Here is a 17435-nt window from a genome sequence, read left to right as displayed (position 1 = left end):
GACTGTTGAGATTTTAAGTGTCATCCTCAGGATACTTTAAATAAGTCCAAACAGGAAAAGGAAGGTGCTTCAAGAAGTCAACAGTATAGATCATTATAACTCAGAGGGACTATTTAAAAAGTATGAAGCAATTTATCTTCGTTTATTACTTACATCATCGCCTCTCAATCTGTTTTTCATGCTTCCTAAGGAAAGTTTACCAGTTTTCAAAAAAGTCAGGAAATATTAGTTTCCATCTCTATTTCTGAAGTAGAGAGCAGTCTGAAAGAGTAGATCTAACTAACAACAGCCCCCTTTTCTTGTGCACATGTGCCTTTCCCCGTACTGCGCCCTCTGTCAGAGCCAGGCAAGCTGCTCGGTTGCCTGGTGAACTGCATCAATGAACCGATCGAAGTCAAAACCAACTGTACTTATTGTAGCACAAGCCTTACGAAGAGCAGCTGAGGGAACTGGGGTTGTTTAGCCTGGAGAAAAGGAACCTGAGGGGAGACCTTATCGCCCTCTACCACTACCTGAGAGGAGGTTGTAGTGGGATGGGTATTGGTCTCTTCTCCCAGGTAACGGGCAATAGGACAAGGGGAAATGACCTCAGGTTGCACCAGGGCAGGTTTAGGTTGGACATTAGGAAAAATTTCTTCACAGAAAGGGTTGTCAGGCACTGAAATGGGCTGCCCAGGAAAGTGGTTGAGTCCCTATCCCTTGAGGTATTTAAAAGCCGGGCAGACAAGGTGCTTAGGGACATGGTTTAGTGGTGGGATGGCAGGGTCAGGTTAACGGTTGGACTTGATGATCTTAAAGGTATTTTGCAACATAAATGATTCTATGATTCTACTTTTTTGTGTGCCATCCTTAGCCCGGATGAGTTCCCAGCTCTGGCTCATCACAGGGCTGCATGGACAGTGTTACCAATGCAGCAGAGGACATACTGGGAGTGGGTGGTAAGGGGCAATATAGCCTTAGGCCCAATACAGGGACCCAGTACTGTATTTTGGTTCTGAAAATTTATCCTGAGCTGCCCCAGTTAAAGCCCTGCATGTGCGAGTACTGGCGGGATTAAACGGCTCAGCACATAACATATGTCTCAGCTAGTTAAGACCCAGGAATTTGGCACTCCAAATATGCTGAGGTGTTGGTTTGGGGTTTTTTTTCATGCTGCCCTTAAAACACACTGACTGACTGAGGACCTTCATAAAACCATGGTGGTGGTGTACATGTTGTGTGGCACAGCCCAGTGGATGAAACACAACCCCACAACCCTTGTTCAGTTCTTTCTTTGACTGGAAACGCTCCATATCCCTACCTCCTGCTTCTCAGGAGAGACCCTGGAATCTAGGCAAGCGGTTACCCTGGTGAGCTGCAGGGTGTGAGGAAGAGGGATTTTGCACCCTTACTGTCATCATCTTGTTTCGCCTCAGCATAGGTAAAGATTAATGATAGGCAGAGCGTGAGAGGGGTTTCCTACAGATCAGGGCTCTCACCTGTAAAGAGCAAAACTGAGATTTCACTCACTATGCCTTAGATTACTTCTGCAGTTTGTGCGAGATTGTCGTTTAATAAAAGACAGAAGCAGGCTTGGAAGTAGAGACCATAGCTTACAGAAACACCCCTATGTGTTAATTGTGAGCTGTCAACAAGCATTTTAATTTTTTTAGCTTTTTAAGCCAAGTTTTCACCAGGACATCCCCCTAATGCTTTTTTTTTTTTAATTTACGTTTGCCATATGCAAGGGAAAAGTTTAGTCTTTATGGATATACTTTTTTTTTACCATCACACCTAGGTATTAGCTGTTCTCACCTGTTGTTTCTAAAAAAATGTGCTTGGTAATGAAGATGTAAAAGCCTGCAAGTTACTTCCATTTTTATGCTGATCTTCCTAAAAAAAAAAAAAAAGCGTGTGTGAAAACAGCAGTTGTTCAATTGAGTTCTGTACTAAAAAATTGTAATAATTACATGTGCATCTTTTTCAGACTACAAAGGGAAAGTCTTGTGTTAACTTAAGTAGACCTTGGGGTTTAACACAAATGATGTTGCATATGCACTATATACACAGATGGTAGTAATTGCATGTGGAAGGTGAATTGGTTTTGCAAATAAATCTCTGACTTTTCTGCTTGTTCTCACATCCTGGAGAAGAAGGGTATGGGTGTTTGTTAATTGGGTTATATCGCACATATGTACTTACTGTGCAAGTCAGGGTGACTACTGTGGCACAGTTTAATATCCTAAGCGCTGGTATATTCAGATAAAACATAATTTCTTTACACCTCATCAAGATGCTCTGTTTATAGCCCTATCAATATGCACTCACATTTGAGTCATAGCTTTAAAATGTGACAATAAATGTTACAGTGAGGCAAATATACTGTTTGTCATAATTGTTTAAAACAAGCCTAAAATTACTAGAACTGGATAGCATTGCCATGGCTGATATAAAGTATTCTTTTGGATAGTTTTTGAACTTTTTTATAATAAGCAAGGCAATAAATCTTTCTTCAAAACAAAATTCTTATTCCAAATCAGTCACTAGCTGTAACATTTATAACCATCTGTTATTCTTTTTTTTGTTTCCAGGGAAGACGAGGCAAACCAGGCCTCCCAGGAAAACCGGGGCCACCAGGACCTCCTGTGAGTAACTAATGAGGGGAATGGGAAATTTTCACTCCATCCTGGAACAGTGAACTTTGTTAGCATTTTTATAGCAGGTTAGCTGATCATAATTATGGTTGAAAACAATTGATTTGTGTTTACTGTGCTGCATCAAACAGCTGCTATTCCCAGCCTTTTGATACAGCAAAGATAAAAGGTCTGTCCACAAATACAAGACTACACAGGAGGGAAAGAACAAGATGCACACTTCAGCGAAGGAAGCAGAAATTGTCTGGGATTTCAAAAAAAGACCGGCCATGTATGCTAAATGTGAATACTGTGCATTCATTCACTTTGCAAACTGTGTGATGCTCTGTAGAAGATGGGATAATTTCTGTCTCAGAGGGGTAATTTGAAAGATGAAGGACTGTGTGAAGCATGTGCCAACTGTCTGAATGGTGGGGAGGATTATACCCAGCACTGGAATGAGCACTCAGCTGTAGTTCAAATGAGTTTACTGAAGAATTAAAAAGATTAAGAAATACATGACTGTATGGAAGGATTTGTAATATGAAGCACTAAAGGGTTTAGCTCAGATAAGAGGTTTGGGATTTTTTTAAGAAATACATGATTTCAAATTTGAAGGGAGGCGTGGATCTATTTTAGCCTAGAATGAATGTAGCCTTCCTTTGGCAGAGGAAGACTGGATCATATTTGTAACATTGCCTATATAGTGTATTGTAAAAATGGTGTCATGCACAAATACAAAATGGCTATTTGTTTGTGGGTTAAGTAAACTTCTGCTGCTTTACATTCTTAGTATCAAACAAGGATTTCATAATTCCTTTTCCTGCTTACCTGAAATAGGCTCAAAGCCAGTAGTTTATGTGTCAGGACATTTGATTCATCTACTTCAACCTCACTGCAAGAAAAAACTAGTTCTATTTGTAGATAGGAGAATAGGGACTGCTACATGAAATACAATAAATTAAATTAAATAGGTGTAATTTAAACTCATCAAAAAACGAAATTGCATACATTTTATAATTCCCCCCCCCCTTTTCATTGCAAAATGTGTTCAGAAAGAGGAGCTGATGGAGTTCATTTATCCTGCATAAAATGAAATAGTTAAAAATCCCCCTCTCTCCCTTTTCTCCCCTGCATATAGTCATATTGAAGCCTTGCTTGTTTGAGTCTTTTGTATAGTTTGGGCTTCCTAGTGCTGAAACATACTGCAGACTGTGGGAGTCAAAACAGAGGAAAGGAGTGATGCAGAATCTTTCTTAATACAAATGCCAAAAAATGACCTTTAAAAGGAAAAAAAAAAACAAACCATAGCAGAGGTCAATGTTAGACCTAATCTACTTAGCTTTTTGTGAACCAGTGAAAAGCTGTTTCTCCATTACAGATTTCTGCCACCATAGATTTGCTGGCAGGTCAGGCTTGTGAAGATGTATGATCCTTGACAGACATACCAGGAATCTTGAGTGGAAGCTAAATTGCACTTTTATTACTGAGACCTATTTCAGGTTTTCTTACAGCAAATGGGAAGCTCAACTTTGTCAGCATGGCAGCATCCCTACAAGGAGCTCTGAATGGGCACTGTAGCCTACCACTACATTTCAGAAAGGCATTCCTCAAACAATCATGGCCTTATATATTGGTTAATGTATTTTTTTGTCGTATAACTATCTTGATGCAGTCCTTACTGTGGATACAGCTACACCAGCATTTTGTGCTCTTCTTCCAAGATTGAGGATATAATGCATAGGAAAAAACATACTCTAAAAGCAGTAATGCCTGTTAATGCACATTGACAGTATCCCCATATTTAACGTGCTACAGCTTGTACGTACTGAAAAGACTTTAAAATGATCCATCATTCCTCCTCTCTTTTTCAAGGCTCAAACCATATTACATTTTTTGCTATATTGTTACCCCTTCTCTTCTAATAGTAAGTAGTGGCACATGGATATGTTATTGGCCTTTACTTTGGCCTTTCTGAAGTGCAACAGAACTATCGCACCTGCAGTGTGGTTGTTATCCGAGCCTGGCATATACAGGGTACAAAAGGCTGAAGAGTTTCACCAAACACGTAAAAATTAGACTCTCCAGAAAAGGTAAGTTTGGTGTTTGTTTGATGTTTCAGAAGAATACGATACTTGCATTTGAGAAAAAGGAGATTCGGTCATTAATTTTTAGGGTAGTTACAGTACACACTGCATGTTTGAAATTATAAATCTACCTAATTTATTTATCCGTTTATGCCATGGCATTTAGTACTTAATTTAGATATTAGGAAAACAGCCAGGTGTTCAGTAATAACAAAAAAGCCCGTAAGAAGGAAAGTTCTGCCTCCTTGAGGAAGAAGTTGGTGAACAGGATACAATATTCAGGGAATTTGGTATAAAGGATGGTCCTAAAAAAAAGTGTTTGCAGGGAGGGATTATAAGACCACGTTCTGAACAGTAAAATGGGCTTTAAATTGGTCACTACTAAGTGGTGTGAAATCTGATTAATTAAAATAATAATTTTTTACCTACTTGTTACACGGCAGCATTTTTCTTGATACTCTTACCTGCCTCTAATCCGACTTTTCTAACCCTCTCTCAATACCTCATTTTTATTTTTTTTTCCCCTAACCTCGTTTCTGGGGACTTTTTTTCAGTAAGATTGATGTTTGTAGTGAGTTTCTAGTCCCTAAACAACACATGCAAATCTTCGGTTAAAAACCTGTATCAGTGTCAGAAATGTAGGTCGACTGGCAATTGGTGATGAAGCTACTCAGTTAAAATGGGATTCTCTATGCAACTTTTTCCAGGTATCCTTTCTTTTGTGTCATTTTTTTTTTTCCCTTGTCCTTTGTTTTATGTCATTTTTTCCCTTTGGAGCAAATCCTGTGCCCATAAAAGGCAAGGAGTCAATGAGGATTTTTATTGATGGGATATAACAAGTATTTCAGTAAGCCTGCCCAGGTGATGATCCTCCTCTGAGTACTTTTTAAGGTTTATTAAATATTATAGACTTTTAAAGTGCGGTGTTATTCCCTTCTGGTTCAGAATTCATGGTTTGCATCCTTGCTGTCTGATGTTGGTTTTGAGTACTGTTCTGTTATTTCAATACTGGAGAGCTGAGATGTGTGCTCACATGTGTCTCACTCCAGTGAGTAACAATTTATGCTGAAAACAAGGAATCCAAACTGGTTAAGTAGAACAGCAGCTCCCTCTAGTGCTTTTTGATCCTTTCCCTCCTTCTAAAGAGTAGAGAGCAGTTTAAAGCTTCTGTTTAATACACTATTCATTTCACTCTCAAAAGCAGTCTGAAAATTATGATTGTGAAATCAGAATCTCTGTGCCGATCAAATGGATTTCATGCACTTTCCTGCTTGCCTTTTCTTCTAAAGTCCTCTGAGAGAGATGTTGTCTCTTTCCCATGCTGTTAGCCTGCTCTGCATGGCTCTTCACTGAAATTGAAATGCTGATTTTATGAAACAAAAAGAAATACTGTCATAGCAGGATGCTGTGAGGTTGTAAGTACAGCATTTTGTTTGATCTGACTGCAGAACTGAACTGATGTAGCTGCTAGCAAAAATACCTACAGGACTTAGCAATGCAGAAGGGTTTGCCAGCAGACCATCACTTATTTTGCATAGGTACAATGCATTGGCTTTCTAGTTCCCGCACCATTTTTTTCAGTACTTAAAAGCAAATGTATGGAAGGTGTCTGAACTTACATTTATATGCTATTGGCCTAAGGATGTACATCTGCAGTCTTCACTGAGGCAAAATGCTTTTCTGGTTTTGGGTTGTAGAATTACTACCTGCCTGGTTTTGTGTAGAGTTCTGTTAAGAGGAGATAATTTATTTTTCTATTTCTCCTGCTTAGAAAATAGCTGTGTGATGTCTGTACTGTTTTACACATTGTGGTCATTCATGGGAGGCTTTGGGGTTGGACTTTTTTGTTGGGTTTTTTTAATTTTTATTTTTGCATGAATCAGCAGCCAGCTATTTCTGTTTACGCAGGTAGACTAGAGGGCAGAAAAAGGAGTTTCACTGGTTTCTCCATTAAGGTTTAACTTTACCTTTTCTGTCCCAATTTTCTCTGTCTGTACTGGAACTGTTATGACTGGAAAAATTCCATTTCTCAATAGTTCCCATTTTAGTGAGACAGCAGATCGTTTTTAAAATAAAAAGAGCACGAAGCTAGAGTTCTGCTACAGACTTCCACCAGTATAACAGCATCCGTTGGGGTGAGTCTGAGTATAACTTCTGCCCACCGTTGCTGTTTGGCAGAAGGGAAGTGCTATCAGCTCTGGTTTTTAAAGGTAGAAAACATGAGGTCTACCTGTTTTGGCCAAGTGCCATCTTATCCAAGAAGCTGTGGCAGAGCAAGGAAGTAAACTTTGGGTCTCCTAAATCAGAGGTTAGTGAACTGCAATCACAATTATTCATCCTCTTAAATGTTTTCTACCAACATGTCCAAAGTTATTGTTTACAACCAGAATAGATTTATTTCACAATTGCTGTAGCCCTTGAAGCTCATCATTCAGTTCCTCATTTACTTTTGCAAGGGGCTGAACTTCATATCTTTTATCTTCACAACTATTCTTGCTTGGAAGTTAGCTTTGTGTTACTCCTTAAAGTCTTAAATTAAATTAATTTAAATAGGGTTTTGCTTTTATTTTGTTTTGCATGTGAGGCAGTGGGAAAGTTCGCAGACTACTTGAATTTCTTCATTTAATTCCATATGCTTTTGGTCTCTTGTTACTCAGTATGTATGTCAGTGCCACCAAACTAGTTATCTTAAGTAGCCAGCAGTTTGCCTTGGAAATCTCATTTCCTCTGCCTCAGGAAATACTGTCATTCCTCTACCAATATTTTGAAAGTGAATGAATGTTATCAGTTAATTACAATAAACAGAAAATTAAAGCCATGATAAGTGAAAATTGTCAGTATCATTTCTGCTTTTTAGAAGAATATTGGAAATGCTTATGTGGTAGGATGGGAAAGGCTGGCAAGGGTTGGTCATATTGCTTGTTTCTATGCATTTAAGTTTTTTAAATCCATATCAAAATGTAATTTATTTCATGTATTCTATTGTGGCATACATCATGCCCTCGTTGTTCTTTCCATTTGCTCTTTGGAATAGTTATATAGTATCTCACATCTGCACTGATGAGTTTCATTATTTTTTACATTATAGTAATTGGAAAAACAGTATTTTATTTTAATGGGCAGGCACAGATCTGAGACAGATGGATAAAGTGATTACACTGAGTCACTTGTACTGCTGTGTTCTTTGAAATGGCCTGCTCTTGAGATGCAACCAGTGCAATTTACTTGTTACACATTTTACTGCATGGACTGTGAGACTGGGTAGGCTTTTTCAGCGGTCTCATCTTTACCAAAATGCAGACAAACTAGAAAAGTTAAGGGAGAAAAATATATAAACTCCAGTAATTTCATCATTTGGAGCTATTTCCTTCTAAGCACCTGTATTTCTATTCCTGCCTTATCTATAGAAATAACATCTGAAACCTGTTTGTAATTTTGGAAAACAATCAGGACACATTTTCAGTTCTTTTCTTATTTATAAAACTGTACTCTGTGTGCTTCAGTTCTCTCAATTACACAACTTGATATTAAAAAAGAAAAAGGAAACCCCGCTCAAGTGAGCTTTTCACTGGTATTTGGAAAGCAGCAAGTCTGAAAAACATCCAAAGTGGCAGATGTGCAGAATTCTCATTCAAAAGCTAGAAATTGCCTGTACAATAATTTTTCAACTCCTGTTAATTTCATTGCTTCTCCACTTGCAAACCAATACTACTAGTTCTTTTTTGGTCTTTAGAGACTTCAGAGTCAATTATGCAGCTGTATTAGTGGAGAGAAACAGTGTGGAAGGGGAGAAAGAGACTAGAGTTTAGGAAAACAGTCTTGAATAAAAGTCTTTTCTGTTGTTGTACACTCATTTTATTAGTTTTGTTTTAGAAATAATGATGGAAAGATAAAATTACTAAAATTATATGAATTTTTAAGAATGGAAAGGCTAAAACAGAGAGGTGGTTTACCTCTGGTAGCACAAAGGCTGTGGCATAGTCAAGAATGCAACCCAAATGCCCTAAGTTCCCATTGACTGCCTTAGTCACGAGACAGTTCTGGATCTTTTTGAGGTGATGTCTGTTTTTCAAAACTATGACATGTACAAAGGCTTTCCATTTTGTCAAAAATTATTTATTTGATGTACAAATAATATCTAAGAGGTCAAGATTGGTGACAGATACAGCATTCAATCCTTCCTGGCTTGTGTGGTTGCAGCAGTTTCATTTGTGGAAAAACAGTAAAAGATACAACACAGTGGCAAATGAGAAGGGAGGATAAGTTATTGGTTTTGACTGATTGCAGGATTACAGAATCCTGCAGGGATTCTGGATTCAAGAATTCCACAGTGCAGGATTACAGTGTTGAAGTTGAGACATCTAGTAAGTAAGTGGTGTCATCACGGTTCAGTCCCAGTTCTGGATTGCTGTCTTTAATGTGGATATCAAAGTGAAAATTTCTGCCATTAACTTTAGAAATCAGAGTTGAGTGAGCATCTCAGTCAAAACTATGTTTATATTCTTTTTCAATATAAATTTGAAATGACAATTCATTTCCAAAATAAAATGAATGGCCTTTATCTCTTCCAATCTTGGGGGACAAAGAGGAAGCGAGGCACCTGTGATGTTTCATAAGGCTTCGAAATCTTCCTGATGTCCTCTAATATTTAAGTACCACTGTCTTTCTGTAACAATGTAATCACAGTAAAATATGTAGGATCATATTTCATAATTTAGTGATAAAGCCTCAGAACACACCTGTCTTGTTCTGGTATGCTGCAATAATGTTCTGCCAGGTCTTACTGACTTATACATCAGTTTTAATAACTTTTGCCTATTTGACTTTAATTGGGCTTTACCATCCTTCTAGTTTTTTATACCTCCAGACTCCATGGAAACTTTGTGATTGTCTCTCTTTTATTAGTTAGTTTCCATCAGATTGAATTTTTCCCCCAAGGAAGTAGCAGTCTGTTTGGTTAATCAAAATCATGGTTCTGTTTCTTGTCTTTTTGAAGTTCAGTACCTCCAGGGAATTACCTTCACTGGTAAGGAGAGACATCAGGGTTTCGCAGAATGATCTTCTACATGTGGGAAAACTTTGTGTGTTTGCCATTCTGTGTGCTCTTACAGAGCAGATGCATCTTGCCGGAGAAGGCTTTGCTGTCAGAATGCAAATCACGACCTACCTTATTGAAATGCTTTTTCAGAACACTTCAAAATATGATTACATAGGAGTCAAATGGTACCACCATCAGGACGTGCATCCTCAGAGTAGCTGTCCCATTTTATCACATAATCAATATCACCAAACTGGTGTCTTACTTTTTATGCAATATTTTACATTGTGGTAATTCTTAAGCTTTTAATAATCATTCATCAGCATATCTTGCTACTGGCACTTAGGAACCAGCCTTTTGACTTGTTAGTCCCAATTAGAGGTGCAGGAATTGTACATGTTGAAAAAGTTTAAATTCCTGAAGAGTGAGCCTGCTGAAGGAGAAGCAGCCTCTTGAAATTGTCTATGGTCTCTCTTGCTCCAAAGGTGCTAAGAGAAATGATGCAGAATAGTTCCATTAGTGAAAGCAAACCTTCTCTGGTCTTCATGAGTCTTTGCTGTGAGGCTCTATGTTCTTACTATATTCTGGTGATGGGACAAGAGCATGCCTCCTACATAGTAATTTTCCTTCTTACTACTAATTGTTCACCCGAAAATGCATTTAAACTACTGTGACAATTATAACATCTGGGAAGACCTAGTATTCTTTGCGTAAAGCTGGTTATTCTTAAACGAACACTAATCTACACCACCAAGAGAATGATACTTTTCTGAAAACAGAAATGCTTTCCAGTTTCAACTTTGTGACAGTATCATTTGTTCTTGCAGCCATAGTCAGAGGTCCCTTACTCATGAGAGCCATTATTTTCTAAAAGTTGAACTACACTGCTACCACAAATCCATTTACTATGTTGTAGTGAGCCTTACAAACAGCACCGTTGTGCAAAGGTATCAAATATCAAGGATTGTCTGTCATACTCAGTTCACAAGCAGCATCTTCTACACACATATGAAATTATCAGATATGAAGAATACCACCTGTGACAAAATCATTGCTGTTCTTGTCATCATCTTTTTCCCAGAATTGCCTGACGGTTTATACAGCAGCAGCTCTGAAGTAATAAACAGCTGAGGTCCTCCTTAGAAAAGCGTAGTGACTGGTTATTTAGCTTCTATAGACCCAGAAAACATAGCATCTCAGTATTTTCCTAAGATCTCTTGCTGAAATCAGTGGAGAGAATTTTTTTCAGCTTTTCTGTGAATACTTTGGAGTCTTGCTGCTGCAATGCTATGAATCTGACAGCAGTTCTTGTTGCAAAAGAACCCATTGAAAACAATCATATTTTCATCTTGAACAATTTGTATCTTGGGTGAGAAGTGATTTTGATCCTTGACTTCCTGCAACAGTTTTGCAGATTGTTTCACATGAAAATGGGAGAAATTTTCAATGGATTCTTATTCTGGAAATGTAGAAAGCTGTTTTCTTGTTACGATGCATAACACCAGAATATTCCTATCATAAGTGTGATGTACGTATAAGACCTGATACAAAATTAAAATGTGTGATAAAAACTCTCACTAATCTCTGACATAGCATCTCTGACTGATAAACAGCCTCCATTTTTTTGAATCACAGAATGTCAAGGGTTGGAAAGGACCTCATCTAATCCAACCCTCTTGCTAAAGCAGGTTCACCTAGAGCAGGTTGCACAGGACATTGTCCAGATGGGCTTCGAATATCTCCAAAGGAAACTCCACAACCTTGTTGAGGAAAAACCCTTTTCAAGACTGAAGAAAATTCAATTTCCTAAAGCATCTTTAGGGTGCATGTATGCCAGCTACATTTTCCCCACTAACACAAAAGCTGCAGAGGGTAAATTGTCTGTAATTATAAAAAGCCCCAGAGGAGGAGAGTTGCCTTTGGGCCCTGACTCTGTTAAATGCAGGTTGTTCAGACCAGGTGACTTAACTGAGTATATTGTAATCTTATTAATGTAGTCAAATGTTTCTTAGAGCCAACATGAGTGGCTGTAGTTCATATTGCATGATATGAAATTTTCAACTTAAAGAGTAAGTAAATTTAACTGAGTTTTAGTTCATAAGTTGGTGACTGAACTTTTTGTGTTCTGCCCTGATTTACAACAGTTAAAAATCTCATTGAGGGCCTGGTTTATGGCAGAATTTGTCTTTTGTTTTATTTTTCCCAAGCACACGTTTTTTAATCTCTCCATCCTAAGCCTGCATTTACGTGGGAAGTTCCTTCTCCATTGTTGAAATTTTGATGAAAGGTGTGTGTATAAGAATAAACTTGCAGTGCTAATAAAACTAGGAAGTTAGTATTTTGGAGAATTCTGGCATTCCTTAGTTTCATTTTCTGTATTCTTAAGTTAAAAATCTGGCTGTTTACTCACACTAGGAGCTGCGTCTACATCAAAACTTGTGCTCTCAGTTAGTGGAAAGAAATTTGGATGTCACCTCTGCCTTCTCTGACAGACCAATTCACTCCAAAAGAAGTTGCCAGTTTTCAAAACTCAAGGATTTAGAAACTGACTCTGCTTCTCCTCTGTGCCTGCAAAAAGTTGTAATGAACTTATGGAAAACAATTTACTCTAAAATCAAATAAAAATCTAAACCTTTTTGCATGACCACTGGTATTTGAATACAGGTGTGTAAACATAACATTGCTTAAATTAAAATGACCTTCTGATGCATGTTTTTCCATATAGGGTCCTTCTGGATTAAAAGGAATTCTGGATTCTTTGAACAAGCATTATAATGAGGTATGGAGATTTGATATAGTGTCTGTGTGTGTGTTTCTGACTAAGTAGTATCTAAGGTAGAAATGACTACAGTTTTGATCCCTGCAAACCACGTTCCAAATTAATCCAAAAGGTAGATCCTTCCCTGTCCCCTTTCTGCATCCCCATATAGCCTCAGTCCACACTCCAGTCACACACCTACTGTGTTTATCCTGCTGCCATGTGTCTTGCCTCCCATCCATCTTCTACTCATGTATTTTTGCTTGGTATAACTCAAAAAGGATGTGGGTTGGACCACCTAGCTGTTAGCATAAAGCACCAGCCTCCCATTTTCAAACCTAATTGCTCTAAACCATACATGACATTTTTTCTTTCCTGACCTACTCTGTCATGAACCTAAGGGTAGAATAGAAAAACAAGGAGGCATAATTCTAGAAGATCTGCTAGCAATCCATGAGAATTGTCCTTATGTTTGTATTATAGAGTAATAAAAATATTGTCTTACTTATAGAACCTCCTGCAGCTACAAGCACTTCATAGAAAAAAATTAAAATTGCATAGGGCAGTATTCTATGTGACAGAGCTTTTAAATTCTTACCACAGATTTTTCAAATAATGTAAACAGTGGTAATGTCTGCCATTTCAAGGATCACACAAGTTTTCTTAATTGATGCCAAAATGTGTACGTAACTTACCTGATTAGAAAATCATATTTCATTCAAGGGCTGATGAAGCACTGTTACAGGAATATTTACTTAATACAAAAGTTACTGTGTACATCACACCTAAAGTCATGCAGGTCAAACCTGGAAGACATCAATTTCTTTTAATATTAAAATGTGTAACTATAAAGAGCAGGTGAATTCAGGATATTTTTCGTATATAACATACCCACAGGAGTATTAAAATATTTTTCTGAATAGGGATTCTGGAACGAAATTCACATCAAACATATCTTTCCAGTTGCTTTTGTCACTGAAGTGATTTCTCTGATATTTAATCCATTCCAAATCAGTATATCACCTTAGAACATGCATTAGGAATTAAACCTAGTTTTATATGCTGTCCTGGATAGTGACATTTTCATACCTGGAGACTTAGTTTCTGGTTTTGAGCTGTCATTTCGTCTGTATGTGTTGAAGTTTTCTATATTTTGGTTTTATACCTTTTGTTTTCTTACCAGTTACTTCTTCCTGTCAAAGACAGCTTTCACTGATACCAGCCTTGTTTCCTCTTATCAATACCATATTTATTGTAACACATTCCCCACCTCTGCGCTATTAATATCTTTTACCCTGATAGTCCCTTTAAGGTTAATTCTGCAGGAGGAAATATGAACAGTGGTGATCTTCAGGAACTGGCAAGCATCTGTCTCCAAAAATCACGTTTCTTATCGTTGTAAGGCTCAAAGATTTCCTAAGGTGTCTTATATTTCCTAATTAAGAGTATTCTGGAAAAATGTAGACCAGCTGCTCTGTGTCTATAAATTAATCATCTTTTAAATCCCATACAGCTTACCAACTTTCTTCTTCCTTCAGCTGTCTAGTTTGAAGTTTTTAATGACTCTGACATGAGCAATTAACTGTTCAAGAAGGAAATGCTGTTTGGCTTCAGATGAGAGAGGAGATGGCTTTCTGATTCAAGTAGCAGGTTTTAAATATGCAAACTTTCTGTAACTACGTGTTCAGATATTCCTAGAGTCAACTTAATCCTCCAACTGCTACAGCAAAAGTATTAGTTTCTAGACATGTTATGAATAGAATATGGGAATATGAATATCCCATTCCTATCAAAGACAAGACAAAGACATCAGAGAGGTCATCAAAGACAAGGACAGCTTGTCTGCTTTGCCACTGATTATTCATTTAGGCATATGTGCCATTTAGGCAGAGGCACCAGTAACTTTCCTTTTTTACTGACACTGTTATATAGCATGGTGAGTGCTGATTTTGTTCACTGCACCTTGAAGATACCAAGCAGTCTTTCACATTCTAGTATATAATTTACCATGTGCCTCAATTGTTTGCATTTGTAAGATGATATTTGAGTGATATTCTGAGGTTTTTGAGATTCCTTACACCACAAGAAAGCATCTTGTCATTTTCCAACGTTTTATGTATGTTGTCAAGGATCTCAAGGTCTTTTTTCAGTTTGGTTTTTTAAAGGGTTTAAATTGTGACCATATTTTTGTTGCTATAGAGATTTTAATACCTTTTTTTTTTCCCTGAAGATATTAGGATGGCTTCTTTGCATTGGTGTTTCTAGCAATCATGAGAAACTGGGGGGATCAGTGAGAGAGATCTTTAAGACCTATCATAATTAATAATGTCTTTTTTTGCTGTAATTTCTCGGTGTCTTAGCAGATTATTTGCAATTCTTTTGATTTCTGTATGGTAGCAATGAATAGTTGTAATTGCACAATGTATTTCTATAACTTGTTGCAACCAAGCTCTTTCTGGCTCAGTATCAATCACCTTATCGTGTAAGGAGGCTGGACTGCAAGTCTTTAAAAGCATAATTACTTGATGCATGTATACAGTGAAAGAGAGCACTATAAATACAATTGCTGATTGCAGCAGCAAATTGTGCTGAATGGCAAGCCAAGAACAGCAGTCTTTCTTTAACGAAAGTGTGGGAACCTGCTGAGGATACATAATGGTATTGATCCTTAACGGGTTGGGAGACAGTGCTGGAGCATTTCTTCCCTCATCGCTCTTACTTTATGCCTATTCTTACAAGGTGTATGACTATTTTTATATTCCTTCTTGTTATGTCTTTTGCGCTTTCAGCGTAAATGAGATGCTTTGCATGTGTTGGATACGTGCATTTTGTTCTCTTCGTTATGCCAAGAAACTAGTTCTGCTCTGCTCTGTAGGTTACCTTCCTTCAGTGACTGGTAAATGATGCCTCGTGATTTGTGTTCATACACTCTCAGGCCTCTGTTATCATCCTGTGCTTGGGCATTCAAGGCCGCTGCTTGTCATCTTTTTTACTCACCAATTTTCTATATGTAGATATAAGGTCACTTCAGTCAAACCTGCTTCTAAACATCTTTGGAAAGGGCATACAGATAAGTTTACTCTAAAATGTTCTCCAACATGTAAAAGTGAAAATGAAACCACAACACAAAGCAATTGAAACTACATCACAATCTGCTCAGGAAATGTTTCAAAATGATTATAATTCATAATAATTATAGATTATTCTTGATTAATTCAATATTGCTTTTCTAAGGTTTTTTTTTCCCTTTGGCATATTTTCCTTACATTTTGTTGTAAAGAGCAAATGACCTATAAATATTCTAAGAGCATAAAAGTAGTTATTTGGTCTAATAACCCTTTTTTTCCTCCATGTATGTAAAAGAAATGCACAACTCACAATATATCATAACATACAGTATACCCATAATAACAGACACCTTGATTGTTTTCAGTCAAGTGGTAGTCAACTACTTCTCAGCAATACTCAGGTTCCCTTCTTTCAGTATCTGCCTCTTGTTCTGGGGCTGATTTTGATAATTAGGATAATCACAGTGTTATGAACCCTAAACATTGAAGAAGATCCTTCAAGCCGTTAACATTTATAAAATAATAATGAAATTTTTTCAGGTTATACTCAGTTATCAATTTCTGAAAATATTAACAGAGTGTAAATGGCACTTTTATTCATCATTATATTCTCCCATTTTAGAGATATGGAATGTGGAACATGGCAAGGGAGTTGGCTTGCTCGAGGTTCCCATTAAGCCCAGTGGCAGATGTTTTAGGACTTGGACTCCTCCGGTCCAGACTTGAGCTCGTTTTTCAGGGTCATTGGTTTTGTTGCTTTTTCCATTGTCATTAAAAGAAAACATGTTCCCCTCAGGTGGTCTGGGCCTGGCTTTGTGAAGAGGAAACCATTTACTTTGTATTTCTTTGTGTCTTTACCTTGTACAAAAGAGTAAATAGATGCAGTGCAGTAATACCTGAGCAGGTGTACAACCTGAACCCCTGGTCCTTAAATCTGTTTTCTTTGAGGAGCAGTGTGAGGAGCCTGTTGATCATATTCATTCCCTCTCCTTCTGTCTCACTGCTGTAGTAGACTTAAATTAGTTCTGGTTTACATTTCATGCTGCTCAGAAGTAAAAAGCTTGTGGTTTTTTCATAGGAGGGAAATTATTTTTATTGTTCTTTTCCAACATACTTGAGAAACATACTGTAATAATGAGCATAAAAATATGTTCTTTGCATTAAGAAAAATAATCACTGATTTGCATAGTAATATTCAACATAAACATTTCCCTTTTATGCTTTTGTTCATCTTTCACTAGTTTGACTGGAGTATGACAAAGGATGCATGACAAAGGATGTGTTGCTGCAGTACATTACTTAGATGTACTGCACAGGCATTTAGTATCCCTTTCTAGTAGAAAATTAGGACTTCTGAATTTAAAGACTGGTAAATACATTACATCATTATGGTAAATAAGTTGTTACTGTACATAAATGGTGACATGTTCTGTTCTCTGATCTTTGTGGTTATATTTCTTCCCAGAGTGATACACGACTTCTAGGACTACTTGGGACCCCTGGACCTAAAGGCCAGAAAGGAGACGTTGTAAGCATTTTGGATGAATTTGGAGAAATTTCAAAGTGCCTGTCTGACCTGTCTCTGCCACCCTTAACACAGTATCTTTTCTTTGATTTATCACAATGGTCTTTGAAGGAATAGATTTTAGATATGACTGGCTCTTTGATCTGTGTAGTCCAATATCCAACTCATTGTGCTGTCCTGCAGGTGCAGCACATGAGCCTTTATCCTCTAATATAAGATAACCAGAAAGGGAAATGCAGGAAGAACTATGTGTGGTTTCTATAACACTGTCCGAGGAGCAGTCAAATGACCTGGCCTGCTGGTTAGGGGGAAAAGACTCTAAAAAGGTGTAAATTCAGAAAATATTT

At 37.5% G+C, this 17435-nt stretch overlaps 1 protein-coding gene across 1 annotated transcript in view; it reads left to right on the top strand.

The window, feature by feature from the left end:
* COL19A1 (collagen type XIX alpha 1 chain) overlaps window positions 1–17435 on the top strand; it is a 203997-nt gene that overhangs the window by 133703 nt on the left and 52859 nt on the right. Inside the window, exons 16-18 of the mRNA XM_035895611.1 lie at window positions 2571–2624; window positions 12463–12516; window positions 17029–17091. Of these exons, the coding sequence (XP_035751504.1) occupies window positions 2571–2624; window positions 12463–12516; window positions 17029–17091 (171 nt within the window). The remainder of the gene's footprint in view (window positions 1–2570; window positions 2625–12462; window positions 12517–17028; window positions 17092–17435) is intronic.

This window comes from Egretta garzetta, unplaced genomic scaffold, assembly GCF_000687185.1.
Source record: "Egretta garzetta isolate BGI_Z169 unplaced genomic scaffold, ASM68718v1 scaffold55, whole genome shotgun sequence".
NCBI classification, from domain to species: domain Eukaryota; kingdom Metazoa; phylum Chordata; class Aves; order Pelecaniformes; family Ardeidae; genus Egretta; species Egretta garzetta.
Note: the sequence above shows the minus strand (reverse complement) of the source record. Positions and strands in the feature narration are given on the sequence as shown.